Genomic DNA, 15,560 nt, shown 5'->3' with positions numbered 1-15,560 from the left:
ATGAATTTATAGGGTGTTAGTAAAACATTTATTAGTACAATAAGTCTAATAAGGCTTATTATTTTAATAATAAATTAATAGGTAAAGACTGCAGAAGAGTTGGGTAACAATAACAAAATGAGCAAAGTATTTAAAAGATTTAAAGAAAAAAAAACACTGCAACATACAATATTTCTGTTGTAAAAAAACACAATAAACGTCCTTCAGAATACTTCATGTTTTATGTACTCAGTGTTTTGAGAAAACAAATGAAAATATGTTTAGGTTGTAAAATCTTTAAGTGATTTAAATGAAAACAAAAAAGAAGAAAATTTTATTTGAAAAAAAAAGGAAGTGTCTTAGCAAACACAGATACATAATTTGAGGTTTATTTCAATTTAGATATTATTTGTTTATATTATTAGATATTATAGATATTATTATTTAGGGAAGTGGTAGTCCTAAATTAAGCTATCATTGACAGATTTTTTTTTTTTCTGTAAGAAAAAGAGCTGCTCTTGTAGCATGAGTGTCTTCAGATTTATTCGCCGTCCTAGGCATCCAAAATACAGAAAAGTACAGAACTGTCTGAATACTTGCTCATCAGACATCCCTCCTCTGTCATCACAGACCCATGGGTTTCATTAATGCCAGCTTTAAAACAACCACTCAGACTCCCAGTCCCACAATTGGATCCCAAATGCTTGCAGTGATGAAGGACAGCCGTTTGCCTGAAGGATACAAATGCATTCAATTCTCAAAAAAAAAAAAAGAAGAACAAAAAACATGTTTTTGTTCTTCACTGGTTCAAAGAAATCACACACATTCTACCACCATTTTCTTTATGCATTTACTTGCACTTCTTATTTCAAACTCATATTGTGCTTCATTTATTTACTAATAAGCAAAAAACTTCAATTTTTGGAGTGCTTAATGTGACACGCCAGGCTGTTTTTTGGGCATTTTTGTTCACTCTGACTTTGTGTCTCCTTTTGATTTTGCATCCACTGAATCTAAAAAAATTTCAAGTCCTTTTTTATGCATAAAGAGTACTTTGTGTTTAGCAACAAACTGTTTTTTTTTCCTTTAAAAGTCCTGCATGACCTCAGTCGAGGAGTCCTGCAAGATAAGTAAACCAAAAAGTAATGGCTTGCGTCACTACAGCTCTTTGTGTCCTTCCTAATCACACAAGAACATCTGCTTTTGTGTTATGCAACAGAGCCACTAATGTAAATGGAGTGCAAAATAAATAATAAAATAAAAGGAATTATATAATCTTGTATGACTTTGTGACTTTTTTATCATTTCAATTAAAAGAACATTAAAAAAAATTGCACAGAAGTGGACAGCAGCTGACTTTGTAGTTGCCCAGCAACCGCATAAATATGCTTTCAGGGTTTGTGGCTATGCAGCAGCAACCCAGATGAACAAATGTTCCTCCTTTAAGTCTGTCAACAATTGTTTTATACTTTCTGGAACGTTTTATATTTGTTGTATGTGATTGTGTACTTTTTAAGACTAAAAGTGCAAATGTTATGTGAAAAGCGATATCACTTATAGTGTTTGAAGACCCCAAACATTCATTTCTATTATTGTATTTTTGTCTCATACATGGTGCAGTGCCTGAATCCCACTTTAAGCTCCCATGCCCAGTGTTTTCAACAAGCCCTCAGGTTCTGCGTATCAACAGTGATCAGGCATTTTATCTTTTGACAGTGGGGGGATGAGCTAGACTCCGAAATCCCAGCCCAGGAGCTTCACATACTCAGTATTCTGCCAGTGTGTGCTCCTGACTTTACTGTTGCATGTCCTTGGAGCATGCAGAGTGCAGCAAAATACATTTTTGGAGGATTGCATGCTCCAGCCCATTTTAATGTTCCTTTTTTTTTTGTTTCCAGCACACTGTTACTAAGCTGTGCTGCATGGGCTTAGAGCAACCATTTTGATTATGATGCCCGCTGAGTTAATGTTACAGAAGTTGACTGTTATTGGTATCCGCTTGTTTAAATTGGCCACTGTTCACTGTTTCACTGTTTGCTTGATAAACAGAATTAATTTCCTACAAACAGCGAATAAAATAACCATAATGTCCCACTAGGACCATGCATGTGCTGGGGAGGAGGAGGAGGGGGGGGGGGGGGGGGGCATGCAAAGGCTGCCATCTTATTCTGCATCGCAAAGTTGAGAATTTTACTTATGTCTTTTTATTTTGTACTGGACTTTTAGGGGGGAGAAAACACATAAATAATGAAAGTGGCAAAGCATGAGTGTCAGTAACAACTTGAAGCCTTTAGGCTGAGCTTTATTTGTGTTGTTCAAGTATCTTGATATGTTCATTGTCTTCCACTTTCAGAAGTTGAATATGGTTCTAATTAATTGTGAATTCAGCTCTGTAAGAAATGTGGGAAGAAGAAGAGACTAGACAGTAGAAAAATCAATGTGTCAATGACTGGTTGTGCACAGAACTACAGCAGTTAAAAGCTGGTATAACTTGCAGATTTCAGCGTCATGGTTTACCGTCTGGAATGCCAATGTCAACATTTGCTCCACAGATTTAAGGCAGCATGGTCCCGCTTTGTCAAATAGTTTTTTTTTTTTTTTTTTTTTTTTTTAAGTAGAGTTTGAAGGCAGCATCATTCATGCTGTTATTTCTGTAATCATGTGGTGAATTTAAACTCTTAAATGATTGTTACATCTTACTGCAATCTTTGTGATGTCCTTTAGAAAAAACATATGTTACCGGCAGAGTGAACTTAATAAACTTTGTCTGTCTTTTTTTTCTCTCCCTCTTTCTTCTGGCATTCTTCTTGGATCTGCCCATCTTGGATTCAACACAACAGGTAAGTACAGTACTTGTGATCATGGTTAACCTTCTAGGTTGGATTAGCTTTCTCGCAGAGATCGCCACAACATCAAAATTTACCCAAACAAATTCTTAGGTACCTGTTGCACCAGGGATGCATTTTAACAGAACGCTTTTGTAAATGTTGAGCCGGTTCTGTTCTTCTTTGCTGACACTTGGCGAACAGGGCTATTCCATTTATGCAGCCAATCTCATTGGCTATTGGAGAGATGCCAATCTGCCCTCACAGATAGGAAAGAGAGAGGGAGCAGGGAGAGTGGGTAGAAAAGCATTTATTCATTCTGACACTGATCAGATAAATCGGAAATGATAAATGGCGCCTATTTTTACTTCCTTTTACCTGTGTTAACTTTCAGCTCAAAAAGAAACCCTCCTGGTCGAGGGAGGCTTGTCTCTGAAGCCATATCTGAAGCTTTAATTTAAGTGATATAACTATGATCTACGAATCATCCTGTACAGCACTGGAGATGATTTATGATAGCTTTCTTTGCAAATATTGGCCATGGCTAAGTGGAGGGACAGTTTAAAATTGTATACTCTCCCCGCGCACAAACATTTACTCATAGATTTGTTTTGTTGAATAAGCGTAACTTAAAATCTACAGTCAATAGCCCACATATGCAGTTCAAATGTCACACTGTTATGAATGCAAAAAATCATTTAACACACTTTTGATTGTGTTTTTCACTGCCCTAAACTATCAAATTGAAAATTAAAGTTTTATTCCCCCTTGAAAAGTGATTTATGGAAAAAATATATATATATATATATATGTCATTACGGTTAGAAAAACTACAAGCTTGATGTTTCCAGCCAAGGTTTTCTTAAATCAGAAAGCAAAGCTAGACTTCTTCTATGTTGTTGTAATCTAAGCTCATTTGTTTCCTGCTGAAACGGCGAAGCTTGCACAAATGTTCGTGTACGTCAGTCTCTGCTGTACCCGCCGTTGTGGTCAATAGAAGGTAGCCTATAAGAGTCACTTCAACCAAGCTTTTTAGCTCTTAATACATCCCACAACAAAGAGATGGGTCTACAGCAAACACTTGCCTCAATCTCTTTAGATAAAGAGCACTACCACAAGCTTTTCAAGGCCTTCAGGTTAGATGAGGAGTTTTGTTTTGGTCTGAGAGGTGCTGGTTGTGTAGCTTTCTATATAAACCTTTAACCTTTTAATGTGATTTTTTTTTTTTTGCATTTCTGTTTTGAGAGAAAAAAAAGTAAGTCTCAAATTTTTCCACATGCTTTTGGTTAATGAAAATATTTAAAAAAAATATATGCCAATTCACAGTCGTGTGATACATACGGTTTTCCTTCAATGGTAAAATGGCAAATGTATACTTACATAGCACTTTACTACCTTCTTAGAAGGCCCAAAGCGCTTTACAGTCACAGTCCAATTCACATATGTGCACAGATTAACACTGTGGTAACACTGGTGCCGACCTGTAACCACCAGGAGCAATGTGGGGTCACTGTCTTGCCCAAGGACACTTTGACACAAGGTGGGAATCAAACCTGCAATCTTCTGATCAGATGGCAAAAGATTGTCTTAAAAAAACAGTTAAGTAGGTATTTCCATCTACGTTTTAACTTCTTACATTTCTAAATGAGGTTACATTTCTTCAAACCAAATTTTGATGTGGGGTGACAGCTTCTTACCTCTAAGAGGGTTTTGTCATTTGAATGTGATTTTGCTTTCGTGTTATAAAAGTTAGAGCTACTGTCACCTTCATCACCAGTAAAAAGGCAAACAACTGGAAAACTAGAAATGTCTATACAAAAAAATTGTGTGCGTTGTCATGAAATGTAACTCTAACAAGCAAAAACGTGCCGAGTATAAAAGTAAATTCTTTAAAAAAGGAAACATAAGATACACTTTGCTTCTTAACTTCCTGTGTTAAAGTTCGTATGCAGATTTACTGTTATACACATAAACAAGAACAGGGTCTCTGTGTAACCCTATCTGATATGAAGTTTCAGCCTTAATGAATAATGGCCTATTTGGCTCAGAGATGCATAGATATCAGTCTTTTCAGAAAAGCGAAAATCTTGTACCTAAAGTGACGCACGAAGGTGGGCATAACACCAAGCAGTGGCAGCTTCTACCTTCATTCTGTAGATTTTGGAGTGTGTGTTAGACAGACCTCCAGGTGGTAATTCAATATCCCCCTATGCAGTGTGACATGTGAAAAATGGAATTGCATTACAGAAAGGCATGAATGCATGGATTTGATGTGCAGGGGCTTTTTAGCTCGCGTCGACTCAGATTTGTGTTGCATCTCATCGGCCTCACCAGTGCGTTTCTATAAAAGTATGAATAACAATGATAAATGAATAGAAAATCCTGTGTCCCACCCCAACTGAAGCTTTGTAGTTCATCCCCGGTAATACTCTGAATATTAGGCACTGACCCAGATCTGCACTTATGGAGGTTACATGGAGCCCCAGATGACAGCCCAGCTGTTGTTGGCCCACGCATTATCTCACCGACTAACCCCCGTTGTTAATGTTAAAAGCAAGATAACACATCAGCATAGGATTATTCAAACATAGCATGGAAGCTGTCTGTGAAACGCCGGGGTTTTCAGTTCAGTTCACTGTATTTGTAGATTGCCAATTTCCAACAAACGTCAGATAATTATTTTTATGATGACTTCCCATTTCGGAGCATCCAGCTGCCAGCCTTCCTTTTTTTTTACGAGTTACACTTTTAGGCACTTCTGCTCTTCCTACAGTTCCATATTTATGTAAAAGTAATGACTCCTGACTCTCTGTTATTAATTCAACATTGCGTCTGTGCCGGGCATGTAAATGAAGAAGTGGGCCTGTATACTGCTGGGGAGATAGCCTGAGTAATGGAGATAATTATAGTGCCCAGGTAGACCTTTCTCATTTACATATATATATATATATATATATTTTTTTTTTAGTGAAGCCCCTGTTCTGGGTTTATTTGCAAGGAATTGGATGCAGATGTAAGCCTTTTTTACTTCAAAGATCAAGATCAAAAATTCCCTGTCAATGTCCTCTTTTAATTAATCTCCTGCCTATAAATGTGGGTTAAACAAACACGCTGGCTATCAGGATTTATCTTTAGTCCTGCGACATGCATGAGCATCAGGATTTAAAAGGAAAACATAAGAGGGAATGTGAAATGGGAACGTAGAAAATGGCACATCCAAGGATTTGGATTTTAAAAGATAATGTTGACGATAATTAGAATATTGATCGTCATAACGCCACCTGTTATAAAAGAAGCAGTGGAAAGCCACCCACACATTGTCATTAGTCATCAGAAGCTTCTTACAGCCCACTGCAGTGGATGCTGCCACCCATGATTTAGCTCTCCAACCCATTTTAAGGGGGTGTTAAGTGTTTATTATGCAGCACCGTCCCAGTCCCAATGAGACAGCAGAATGTTGGCGGATCGATACCTCTCACAAGAAGCTAGGTTAATTTATTTTTTAAGGATCTGCTTGCCTCTCTAAGGAGCCTCTTGCTGTTGAAATGCAAGTTGTTTCTTAAAGATCTGCAGAGTGACATTTTGTCTGTGATATACGAACCCCTCTGTCCAAGGACTTCAAAAGCTTTCCCTCCTTTCTTCGAGGCTATTGTCTGCGACTGTATTTGTGAAACGGTAAATGTAGTTTTGCTGTTTTGTTACAAATACATGAAGCTCTTAAAATGCTAATTCTGTTGCTAGTTATTGATGGTGCATCCTGGCTTGCATTTAGAGACTGGGAATTGAGCTGGGGCTTACAGGTATTGATTCTACAGGTTTTCTGTATTAGTGCTGTGCATTACTCTTTAGCTTCTACCTTTACTGTATGAGCAAAGAACCCACGCCGAATCCCAATTTGAACATTTTATCACTTTTACCTTTTATTTGAAATTAGATTTAAACATAGGTATGACTCCCAATGGTCTATTTTATCAAAGTTTTTAGTCTCTTGGTCCTATTTGGCTCAGAAAATGTGCAACAGCTCCTCGTAAAGTCTCAAAATTAGGGATGTAACGATTCATTTTAACAAAGATTTGATTCATGTATTAATTCATGGTTGGCAATACAATTCAAATTTAATACTGGTTATTTTCAAATGATCCAATTTACTGATTTAAAATTGATCCAGGATATCTTTGGCCAAAAATTCAACCAGTTTGACAGAGATAAACACCTGGGTACTGAACAGTTCAGGTGAAGTTTTCCAGATTCCTTGTATTTCTTGCAAGACAATCAAGTGTAAATTAAATATGTGTAAATATTAAACAAGAATAAGTAGCAAATCCATTCACAATTTAGTGTCCTACAGCTTTTTCCACATTCAAATAAAACAAACGAAACATTTTTAGAATATTCTAAATCACTGTATGGTCACATATCGTTGTAAAGTCCAAAGTGTTTCCACACATTGGACTGTAATGATGAGTTGATCATTTTTTGCTGACATCACATATGTGTTTGTCCTCTGTGACGTCACTTCATGTCACGTCATTTTTACATTATAAAAAATAAACGTAATCTGATTCAATCCAAATGTATTTTCCATTATCATTATAATCAATTTACTTCAATTTGAAGGAATTTTATAATGGTATAGATTGATTTGATTCAATAACAACTTGCCTTAGACAGATCAATCTGAAAATATAGCTAAGAATACAAATCTATTCCTCGATTAATCGATAAATTGTAACACCCCTTCTCAAGATCTTTTATTTGTCCACCCCTTTGCTACGTAAAATACTTTCAGACCTATAGCATACAAAATGCACTCTAAATAATATCCTGTAGTTGGCCAAGAGCTCCAAATGTGTCCTATGATACTTCTCTGCCTGACTACCCTTAAGCAAAGCGACAATGTCATTTTATGTATTTATTTTCGTTTGAGAAAGTGACCTAACCTGTATGTAAAAGTGACACCATTTCCAAATCGCTGAAGTTCTTTTTTTTTTTTTTTATAAATAAAACATTTCATCTTCAAAACTTCAGTCTGAAAGTGGAGAATGTGAAAGACGGATGAATACATTTATTATTGCTTTGGTCATTTTGGTTACCCATCATCCGTATTGATTTTCACAGAGCATCATCAATCAGGGCATTTATAATGGATACTGTCTGAGAGCTCATATCCCTTTCAGGGAATCATCACACCAGGCTTAGGTCAAACAGAGATTTGATCTGTTGTCAGGTAGATGAATTGATGTTTTTCCTCTTCATTCACTGTGTGGCACAAACACACACATCCAGGCACAAGAAGAGGGAGATTGAAGTAAAAGATGAGTAGGGATAGTGAGGAGTGTAAAGTGCTTTATATCAGCCCTTAGGACTTCAAGCTTTTAAAATATTCAGAGTCCTTCTCCATCACCTTTCACCCAGTTCGCTTGTTTAAGAAAAGCCCGAAATGAAATCAATAGTTAGGCCTGTGCTTGCTTCTGTGCCAAGCATCATCTAATATTTATACAAATGAAGCTTCACAACCTCAAATTTGCTCCGCAGCTTCTTGCTGAAGGGGCATAGAGGGACTCATCAGGTGAAATCCAGGACAGAATGTAAAGACATAGAGGTTAAAATAAATCTTCGCCCCCATCATGATGGCTACAGCAATCATTTGCATTTGCATGACATGACATGTTATGATTAACTGCCATGTTAAGGAGGACACCTTTGCTACCATAAATAAGAAATGGATCATAAATCATACATGGCAACTCGAGGCCACTTTAGCTGCCTAAAGCATGCTTCCATATAAATAAAGAGTAAATATGGGTCGTTTTCACTTCTCAACTGTGTGCTGACAGTGCAAGCTCTCCAAGGAGTTAATTAACCTGTTTTAGACTTTCATCTTTCACCCCATCATATATATTTGTTTGATGTTAATGATCAGTGCTGTAGTTAGTTGCAGATAATTATCAGGCTTCTGTCAAAACCCAAATACAGCAAAAAAAGTTGTTTTCTTTCCATTTAAAACCGAATAATAAAATTCAAACTTTTTTCTTCTTCATTATCATTATAATATGTGTTTTAATGAAAATTGTACCTTCACAAATTGCGTATAAGCTGTGGGGAGAGAAGATATGGAGTAGATGTTAGTCACACAACAACAATTAATCTACTCTTTAGTGATCCAAAATGCACTTTAAATGACATCGTTTTTGTAATGAATCTTTATAAAATTCTAATTTTTGGCTGTAACTTATAAAAGCATTTAGTCTTAGAGCCAAGGGAGTGTGCCATATAATTACTGTGAGGAACACCCCCAAGTTGCCAATTTATTTTTTATTTTCTCTTAAGGGCCCTTAAGTCCTCTGCAGAGTTTTTTGGTTGAGTAGGACTTCTAACATATGCAACAAGCCATTTTAATATGGAACACCGCAAACCATTTTCACCATGTCTATAGTTCATGCCACTTGTTGCTGCATATTGTAAAGAAAAATACAACTGTGATTTTTTTGGGGGGGACTTTTTAGATAATTGAAGAAAACATTATGGAATCAATTTTGTAATGATTTGCAGTGAGTGCTTTAAACATTTTTATTCCGGCTGACTTACAAGTTGTAAACATTTTCTTAATTTATCGCAAAAGAACACAAAACACTGCAAAAAAAAAAAAAAGGTCCTTGTTTTCAGAAAAGATCCTGAAATATCAGAAAATCTCCACTGTTGTAGGAGTTTGCAGAACATGTTGCAGAAGATGTAAAATGCAGCCACAGTATGAGAATATGCACACTAGAGAGCAGTCTGTTCCCTTTTTCTGCAGTCATTACCAATGCCCCACCCCTCCTCTCCCAGAGCATACTGTTTACGTCAAAGGACTCAGGAAACACAGCATCTGTCAGTGCACTAATTTGCACAATGAACAACAGAGGAAGAATAATAGATATATATATTATATACACACACACACCTCTTAATGGCCTCGTATTTAACAAACATTTCACATCACAGGAAAACACAGTGGCGAATAGTGCATGTGCAAATCTTGCTTGAAGCTAGCTGGTGGATAATCTTTTCTGTGGTTCTGATACTACTCAATTTATAGTTTTACCTATGTGTGCATGGTCTACGTGGTCGTTGGTTTCGTGTGCTTGATTCAGGTACATGAGGCAACACTTTTCTGTGACAGCCAAAGTGTGATAAGAGGCAAAGAAAGACAAAGCTTTAGATCTTTGACAATCCCTTTTCTTAATGTGAATGCTTCACAATGAGTGAGCTAGTAAGGGATAATGTGCCGTTTAAAACAAATTAATAAATAAATAAACTTGATCCTTTTGAATCAGTTTACAAGAAGGCCATGAGAAAGAAACTACAGTGATGGTGAGTCAACACAATGAATGATAAACCCACAAATGTGACTAAAACTTATCTAGAATTCAAACTGTAAGTTTTACATTGAAGATGAGATGCTGATATCCCTCTGTCTCTTTGATTTTTTTCAATATTTGTCTTCATTTTTTTGTCTTCATATATTTTACTTATTCCTTCATTTGTTTTCTTATTTTAAAACACTGCAGAGTCATTGCTCTCCAGTCCGCAAGCTCTGCAAGACTGCATCAACTGCCATTCACCCTCTGTGACCGGCTTTACACTTATAAAATTAGTTAACTGTGAATAGCAGTTTATTTAAACTTTTTTTGTAGTTTACAAAAGAAATAGGGTATTTTTTTTCCCCATTTGTCGTCCACACTTGCACATCTTCTTTTAACATATTTTACAGACTGTCATTTTTACATTTTTCAATTCAACTTAAACATGTTTTCAATATTTTAAATGCTTGTGAAATATTTAATGTACCATAATACAAATACGTTTTTTTTTTCTTAATCTTCTTGCCTGTCCACAGTTTGTGTCTCAATGATTTTGAATTGTTCTCAAGTAGAAAGACACGTTAAAGCTCAAATATCCATCCAAGAAAATGTCCTCGTGTTCTGTGTATTTTCTCAGAGTATCAGTAACATGACAGTCAGGTGCCCATTATGCCCTGTGATTTTAGAAGAGCAGGAGAAAGCAGAAGCTGTAAATCCACCACAAAATAGTCAGCTAAATAAAGCACATTCCTGCCACATCACAGTGAATAGAAAAAAAAGTGTCAAGAAGATCCTGTTGTCCCATTTTGTCTCTCAATATCCTCTCTATAGAGTATCCAAAGGGGATGTATCCAGGTAATCACAGGGCAACTCAAAAAAGCAATGTCACACCTCACATTCCCGAGAAGGTTGTTGTTGGCAAGTGCAAGACCCGTATTCATTGATGATCACCAGTGCTCCTTCAATGTGATTAGGTTTGTAGTCAACATAGTATTCCGGTGTAGATATCGTAGCCATCTGCTGCATGCTTTGCTTTTGCTTCTGCTTACGCCGCTGATTGCTGAAGCATTGCCTCAGTTGCCTTATTCCAGCTGGAAAGCACTTCCATGCCACATACAACATGAGCACAATGATGAGAAAGGAGAAAATAAGTGCCATGGTGCCAGTCACCACCTTATGGATCTGCATGGTGCTCTCTGGGTCATCAAGGCCCACTGTGACAGTGAATGAACTTGTGACCACCTCACTACCCTCTCCCTCGTAAGGGTTTGGGGTGAATTGGCCCAGAAACACAGAGCTACCCTGGGCCTGATCCCTTGTTGAGGCATACAGGCCTGCTGTGGTTACCTCCACTGGGGAATCCTCACATAGCTGAAAAGCATAGACGGCATCCAACACATCCTCGCCCTGTGCAGTGTCGGGGCTTGAACACAACAGGGAACTGTCACGCTGGCCTCGGAAGGCACTCAGCCAAGATGCCAAGGCACACACATTGCGACTGCATTCCCAGTCATTCCCTGCCAGGGTAATGCTGTCCAGTGAAGACCATGAATCCAGGACGCGCTGGTCCACAGAGGTCAGCCTATTGGAATCGAGCATCAACACCTTGAGGTTGGGGGTGCTCTCAAAAACGTGTGACTCAATGTACTCAATTTCATTGGCTGACAGATCAATCTTCTCCAAAAAATGCCATATCCACTCTAGGGTGTTTACAACAATAGTGGCACGATTGTTGTGCATGTACAGAGTACGTAGAGAGATGAGGCGAGGGAAATGGGCTAGGTTGACTTTGACCAGTTCATTGTGCTCAAGATGCAATTCAGTCAACTTGAAGAGACCAGCAAAGGAATTCCGTGCAAGGCTCTGCAGTTGGTTGTATCCCAAGTCCAGAAACTGCATGCTCCTGCAGTCCTGAAAAATCCGTACTGGCACAAATTTAAGACCATTGTAGCGCAAATGCAAATTTGTGAGCTTTCTAAGGCCATGGAACAGGTCTGGCTCAAGAGCCTGCAGTCTGTTGTAGGAAAGATCCAAGATGCGCAGGTTTGGAAGAGGTCTAAATGTACCATTTGGCAGACTCTCAATCCGGTTACTGCTCAGGTCTAATTCTTTTACCCGTCGTAGCCTGTCAAATGCACCCTCCTCTACAATGTCAATGTTGTTGTGATCCAGATAGAGCCAGGTTAACTGTGACAGACCAGCTAGTTGGCCTTCTCGCAATTCAGTCAAGTTGTTTTCTCTCATCGATAAACCCATGGCACTGCTTAGATTGCGGGGAATTTCCGTGAGGTTGAGCCCCTCGCAATACAGCAGCTTGCTGTCACAACGGCACAGCCTTGGACAAACTCCCTCTACCAAGGGAATGGCTCTTAAAAAAATTCCCAAAGAAAACAATATTAACCCAGGGGGCTTCTTCAGTGGCCACTTTAAGTACAGTCCAATTAGGAGGAAATCCATTAGCATAAATATCCAGGAATGTCGGGGAGAAAATGTCCATTGAACCACTCTGGATATTGTTTTGCTCTATCGGAACATAAATATTACACCATATTTAATTGATTAAACAAGAAGAATTAATTGTCCCCTTCTATTTTTTTGCACATAGGGATATAATTCTGGTTGTCAGTCCATCAGAGTGGGCTATGACAATTGAAAGAATAAAGAGCACGTCTCTTTGCTTACGGTACCAGACAGTGGGAGGAGGACGGAAAATAAAACTGTTGGTCTTACTCAATACGATTCTTACTCACCCCTGTTCAAAAGATCTCCATTAAGCTCATTGCATTGTACCCCAACACTAATTATGTTCAAATCTGAAAAGAAGCCCACTGTGGTACAACCCCCCCCACCACCGCCTTTTTTCCCTTTTCAGTGGACACCAGATCCTTGGCAAGCGTACAATGTCTTAGTTTTCTTCAAGTGAAAGAGCCAGATAGAGAAGGAATCCAAGTAGCTTTCAGCGAGATGGTAGGAAGTGCAAGTTCCCCTGTATGCGTGCATGGGCTCTGTCTCTTTAGCTCCTCCGCAGTCCTCTGCTGCAATGATCACAGGGAAGACGAGACAGCCAGAAAGAGAGAGGGAAAAAAAAGACCTCGGAAAAGCTTTCTTATTATCGGTCTTGCTCCTCACAGCATAAGTTTGAAGCAAATCTGTTTACATGCATTTCTGTCCATCTCCTGATGAAATCTCTGACTTGTAGGGTTTATATCCATTCAAGCCGTCAGTCGTGCTTTCAGTGATGGATGCAAGAAAAGAAATATTAAAAAAGAGCAAAAAATATTTTCTTGTTGAATATCATTCCTCGTCTTCTCAGTTCCTCATGCCAGTTCAGAGGTGATTTGCATCTCCTGTGGCTTGCAGATTTTCTTCACTCCCTTGCTTGTTTTTTTTCTTTTTTTCCCACCCAGCTGGAAGGGCTGCTGAAGGCTGGTGCTGGTAGACAGGCAGGGCAGTAAATGTGGGAAGCAAAGGAGCGCGCAATCCCTTGCAGCAGACCAGTCCACTGACAGCGCATGCAGAAGCACCTTCTGTTCACTGAGTGTCGTAAGCCACTCACAATTCAGAGAGCTCCCTCTCTCTCCCTCTTGCTCCCTTTCCCTTGATCGCTCGCTCGCTCACTTGTTCACATTGCTCCCTCCTCCCTACCATCCTCTCCCTCCTCATCCTTGCTTTTCTCTGGTTCTGTGTTTTTCTCTGTGCCTCAGATATGTACATATTAAGACAGGATTGGGCTAAAACTTAAAGCTCTAATAAACCCCAGACTTACACAAACCTGCCCCTTCCATGCTCACTGTTTTGATAATTCTGTGAAATTTTAGTTTCCTATATTATCTCTAAAGTATGCAGAATATAAAACAGCATTTTTTTCCCCCTGTTATTTCTACTAAACCTTAGACAGTTCAAAAAACCTCCAATCATCTTTTGATCTATTTTTATGGATTCCCAGTGGTCCTTTAATTATGATTGTGCAGTTTTTAGACTATATATATATATATATATATATATATATATATATATATATATATATATATATATATATATATAAACTTCAGAAATATGAGTTGTTGGCGCTGTGTGACTCTACCTTCATTTCCCATCAACCCTTAGTTTACACTTTTTCTCCAACTTGCTTATCGTCCAACAAAACTGGTGAAAAATGTCTGAGCTATCCAGCAGTACAGTTTTGGGCCAGATTCCACCTTGAACAAGGAAAACAAAGACATACATGGATCTATTTGTCAACAAGTAGATGTATCCGAATTGAGCGGAGCAAGGAGCTTGTGGCCTGCCAATCATAGATTTTACATAATAACTACAAGCTTTTTCCATCTGCATTTTTGCATCTCCTCCTCATTTACAACAATGTGGATACAAAAAATACTCAGAAATGCAGTTTTAAATGTCCTCCCTTATTAGAAAGCTGCTAAAAGAAAATGTAAAATACACTAAAAACACATTTTATTGGAGTTGGTCTTTAACGTATTTTGGGGTTTTTATAAAACAATGAACACCTTTTTGTTTTTCCCCCAGTGAATATAATTCAAAAACACTCATCATCACGTATGTCTTTTGAACTACAATTACAAATATTGATCTGAAGCTATTGGTATTCATTGTTCGGCCTTGTCAACATTGAACGCTCGAGTATAATGAGTCAAGACTTGAGTATGACATTCCTCATTTGATATAACTGTCCTGTAGCCAGGCATCCTATGTCATTTTCAATTACAACTAGACTATTCAGTTTGAATACTAATGTAATTGCTTGCCACATAATATTAGCATAAAGATTGGGCAAAAAAGTCTCTGTGTAAGTTTTTCTTTATATTTTTTGCACTTCTCTGTGATCAGTTCAGAGCCTATAATCTCATTTTTTTTCTCTCGCAATATTAATATGTCTTGCACTGAATTTATAGTTGCCCATTCATTTTCTTGTTTGCACACCATTGTTTGTTTGTTTTTTAATTTTTTTTTTAGTAAACTTTTTCTCAATGACATGCTTCAAACGTCAGGTCAAGTTGAAGAAATCTTTCAAATACACTAAAATAGTACCTTAGCTATGTTGAGTTTAGCTATAAAAAAGAGTCACCTTTTCCTAAGTGTTTATATTAGAATGTATTTTTTTTTGAAAGATGAAATTTTTTCAAGATGAAAATAATGAGCCAAGGTTGTTTGTTTGTATATTTTCTGGAATGAGATTAAAGCTTAACTAGAAACAAATATACAGGTATAAAATAAATATAACAATTCCTTGATAAATAACTGTACTAATCAAAGAAAAGTGAAAAGACAGAGAGAAATAAAAGAGTAGAAAAGAGTCATTTATTCTGTAGTTTTTAAGGTTAATCAAGCCATTTTCAAGTTCAAGCAAGAGCCGAACAAAACCTTGACATTTAACAAAGGAGATAATGTC

The 15,560-nt window shown here is 37.7% G+C and overlaps 2 protein-coding genes across 4 annotated transcripts in view; one reads left to right on the top strand and one right to left on the bottom strand.

Annotated features, from left to right (window-relative positions):
* The window catches only part of LOC101157513 (catenin (cadherin-associated protein), alpha 2), a 284,873-nt gene that overhangs the window by 149,683 nt on the left and 119,630 nt on the right, over nucleotides 1-15,560 (top strand). The gene's annotated exons all lie outside the window — the stretch shown is intronic.
* LOC101174802 (leucine-rich repeat transmembrane neuronal protein 1) lies at nucleotides 9,361-13,696 on the bottom strand. The gene has a single exon (XM_011493419.4). It carries the CDS (start codon nucleotides 12,608-12,610, stop codon nucleotides 11,033-11,035), a length of 1,578 nt encoding a protein of 525 aa, XP_011491721.3. The 5' UTR covers nucleotides 12,611-13,696; the 3' UTR covers nucleotides 9,361-11,032.

This window comes from Oryzias latipes, assembly GCF_053564925.1.
Source record: "Oryzias latipes strain Hd-rR chromosome 1 unlocalized genomic scaffold, Olatipes_Hd-rR_3.1 chr1_Y".
Classification (NCBI taxonomy): Eukaryota; Metazoa; Chordata; class Actinopteri; order Beloniformes; family Adrianichthyidae; genus Oryzias; species Oryzias latipes.
The sequence above is the reverse complement of the archived record's forward strand: the minus strand, read 5'-3'. Positions and strand labels throughout refer to the sequence as shown.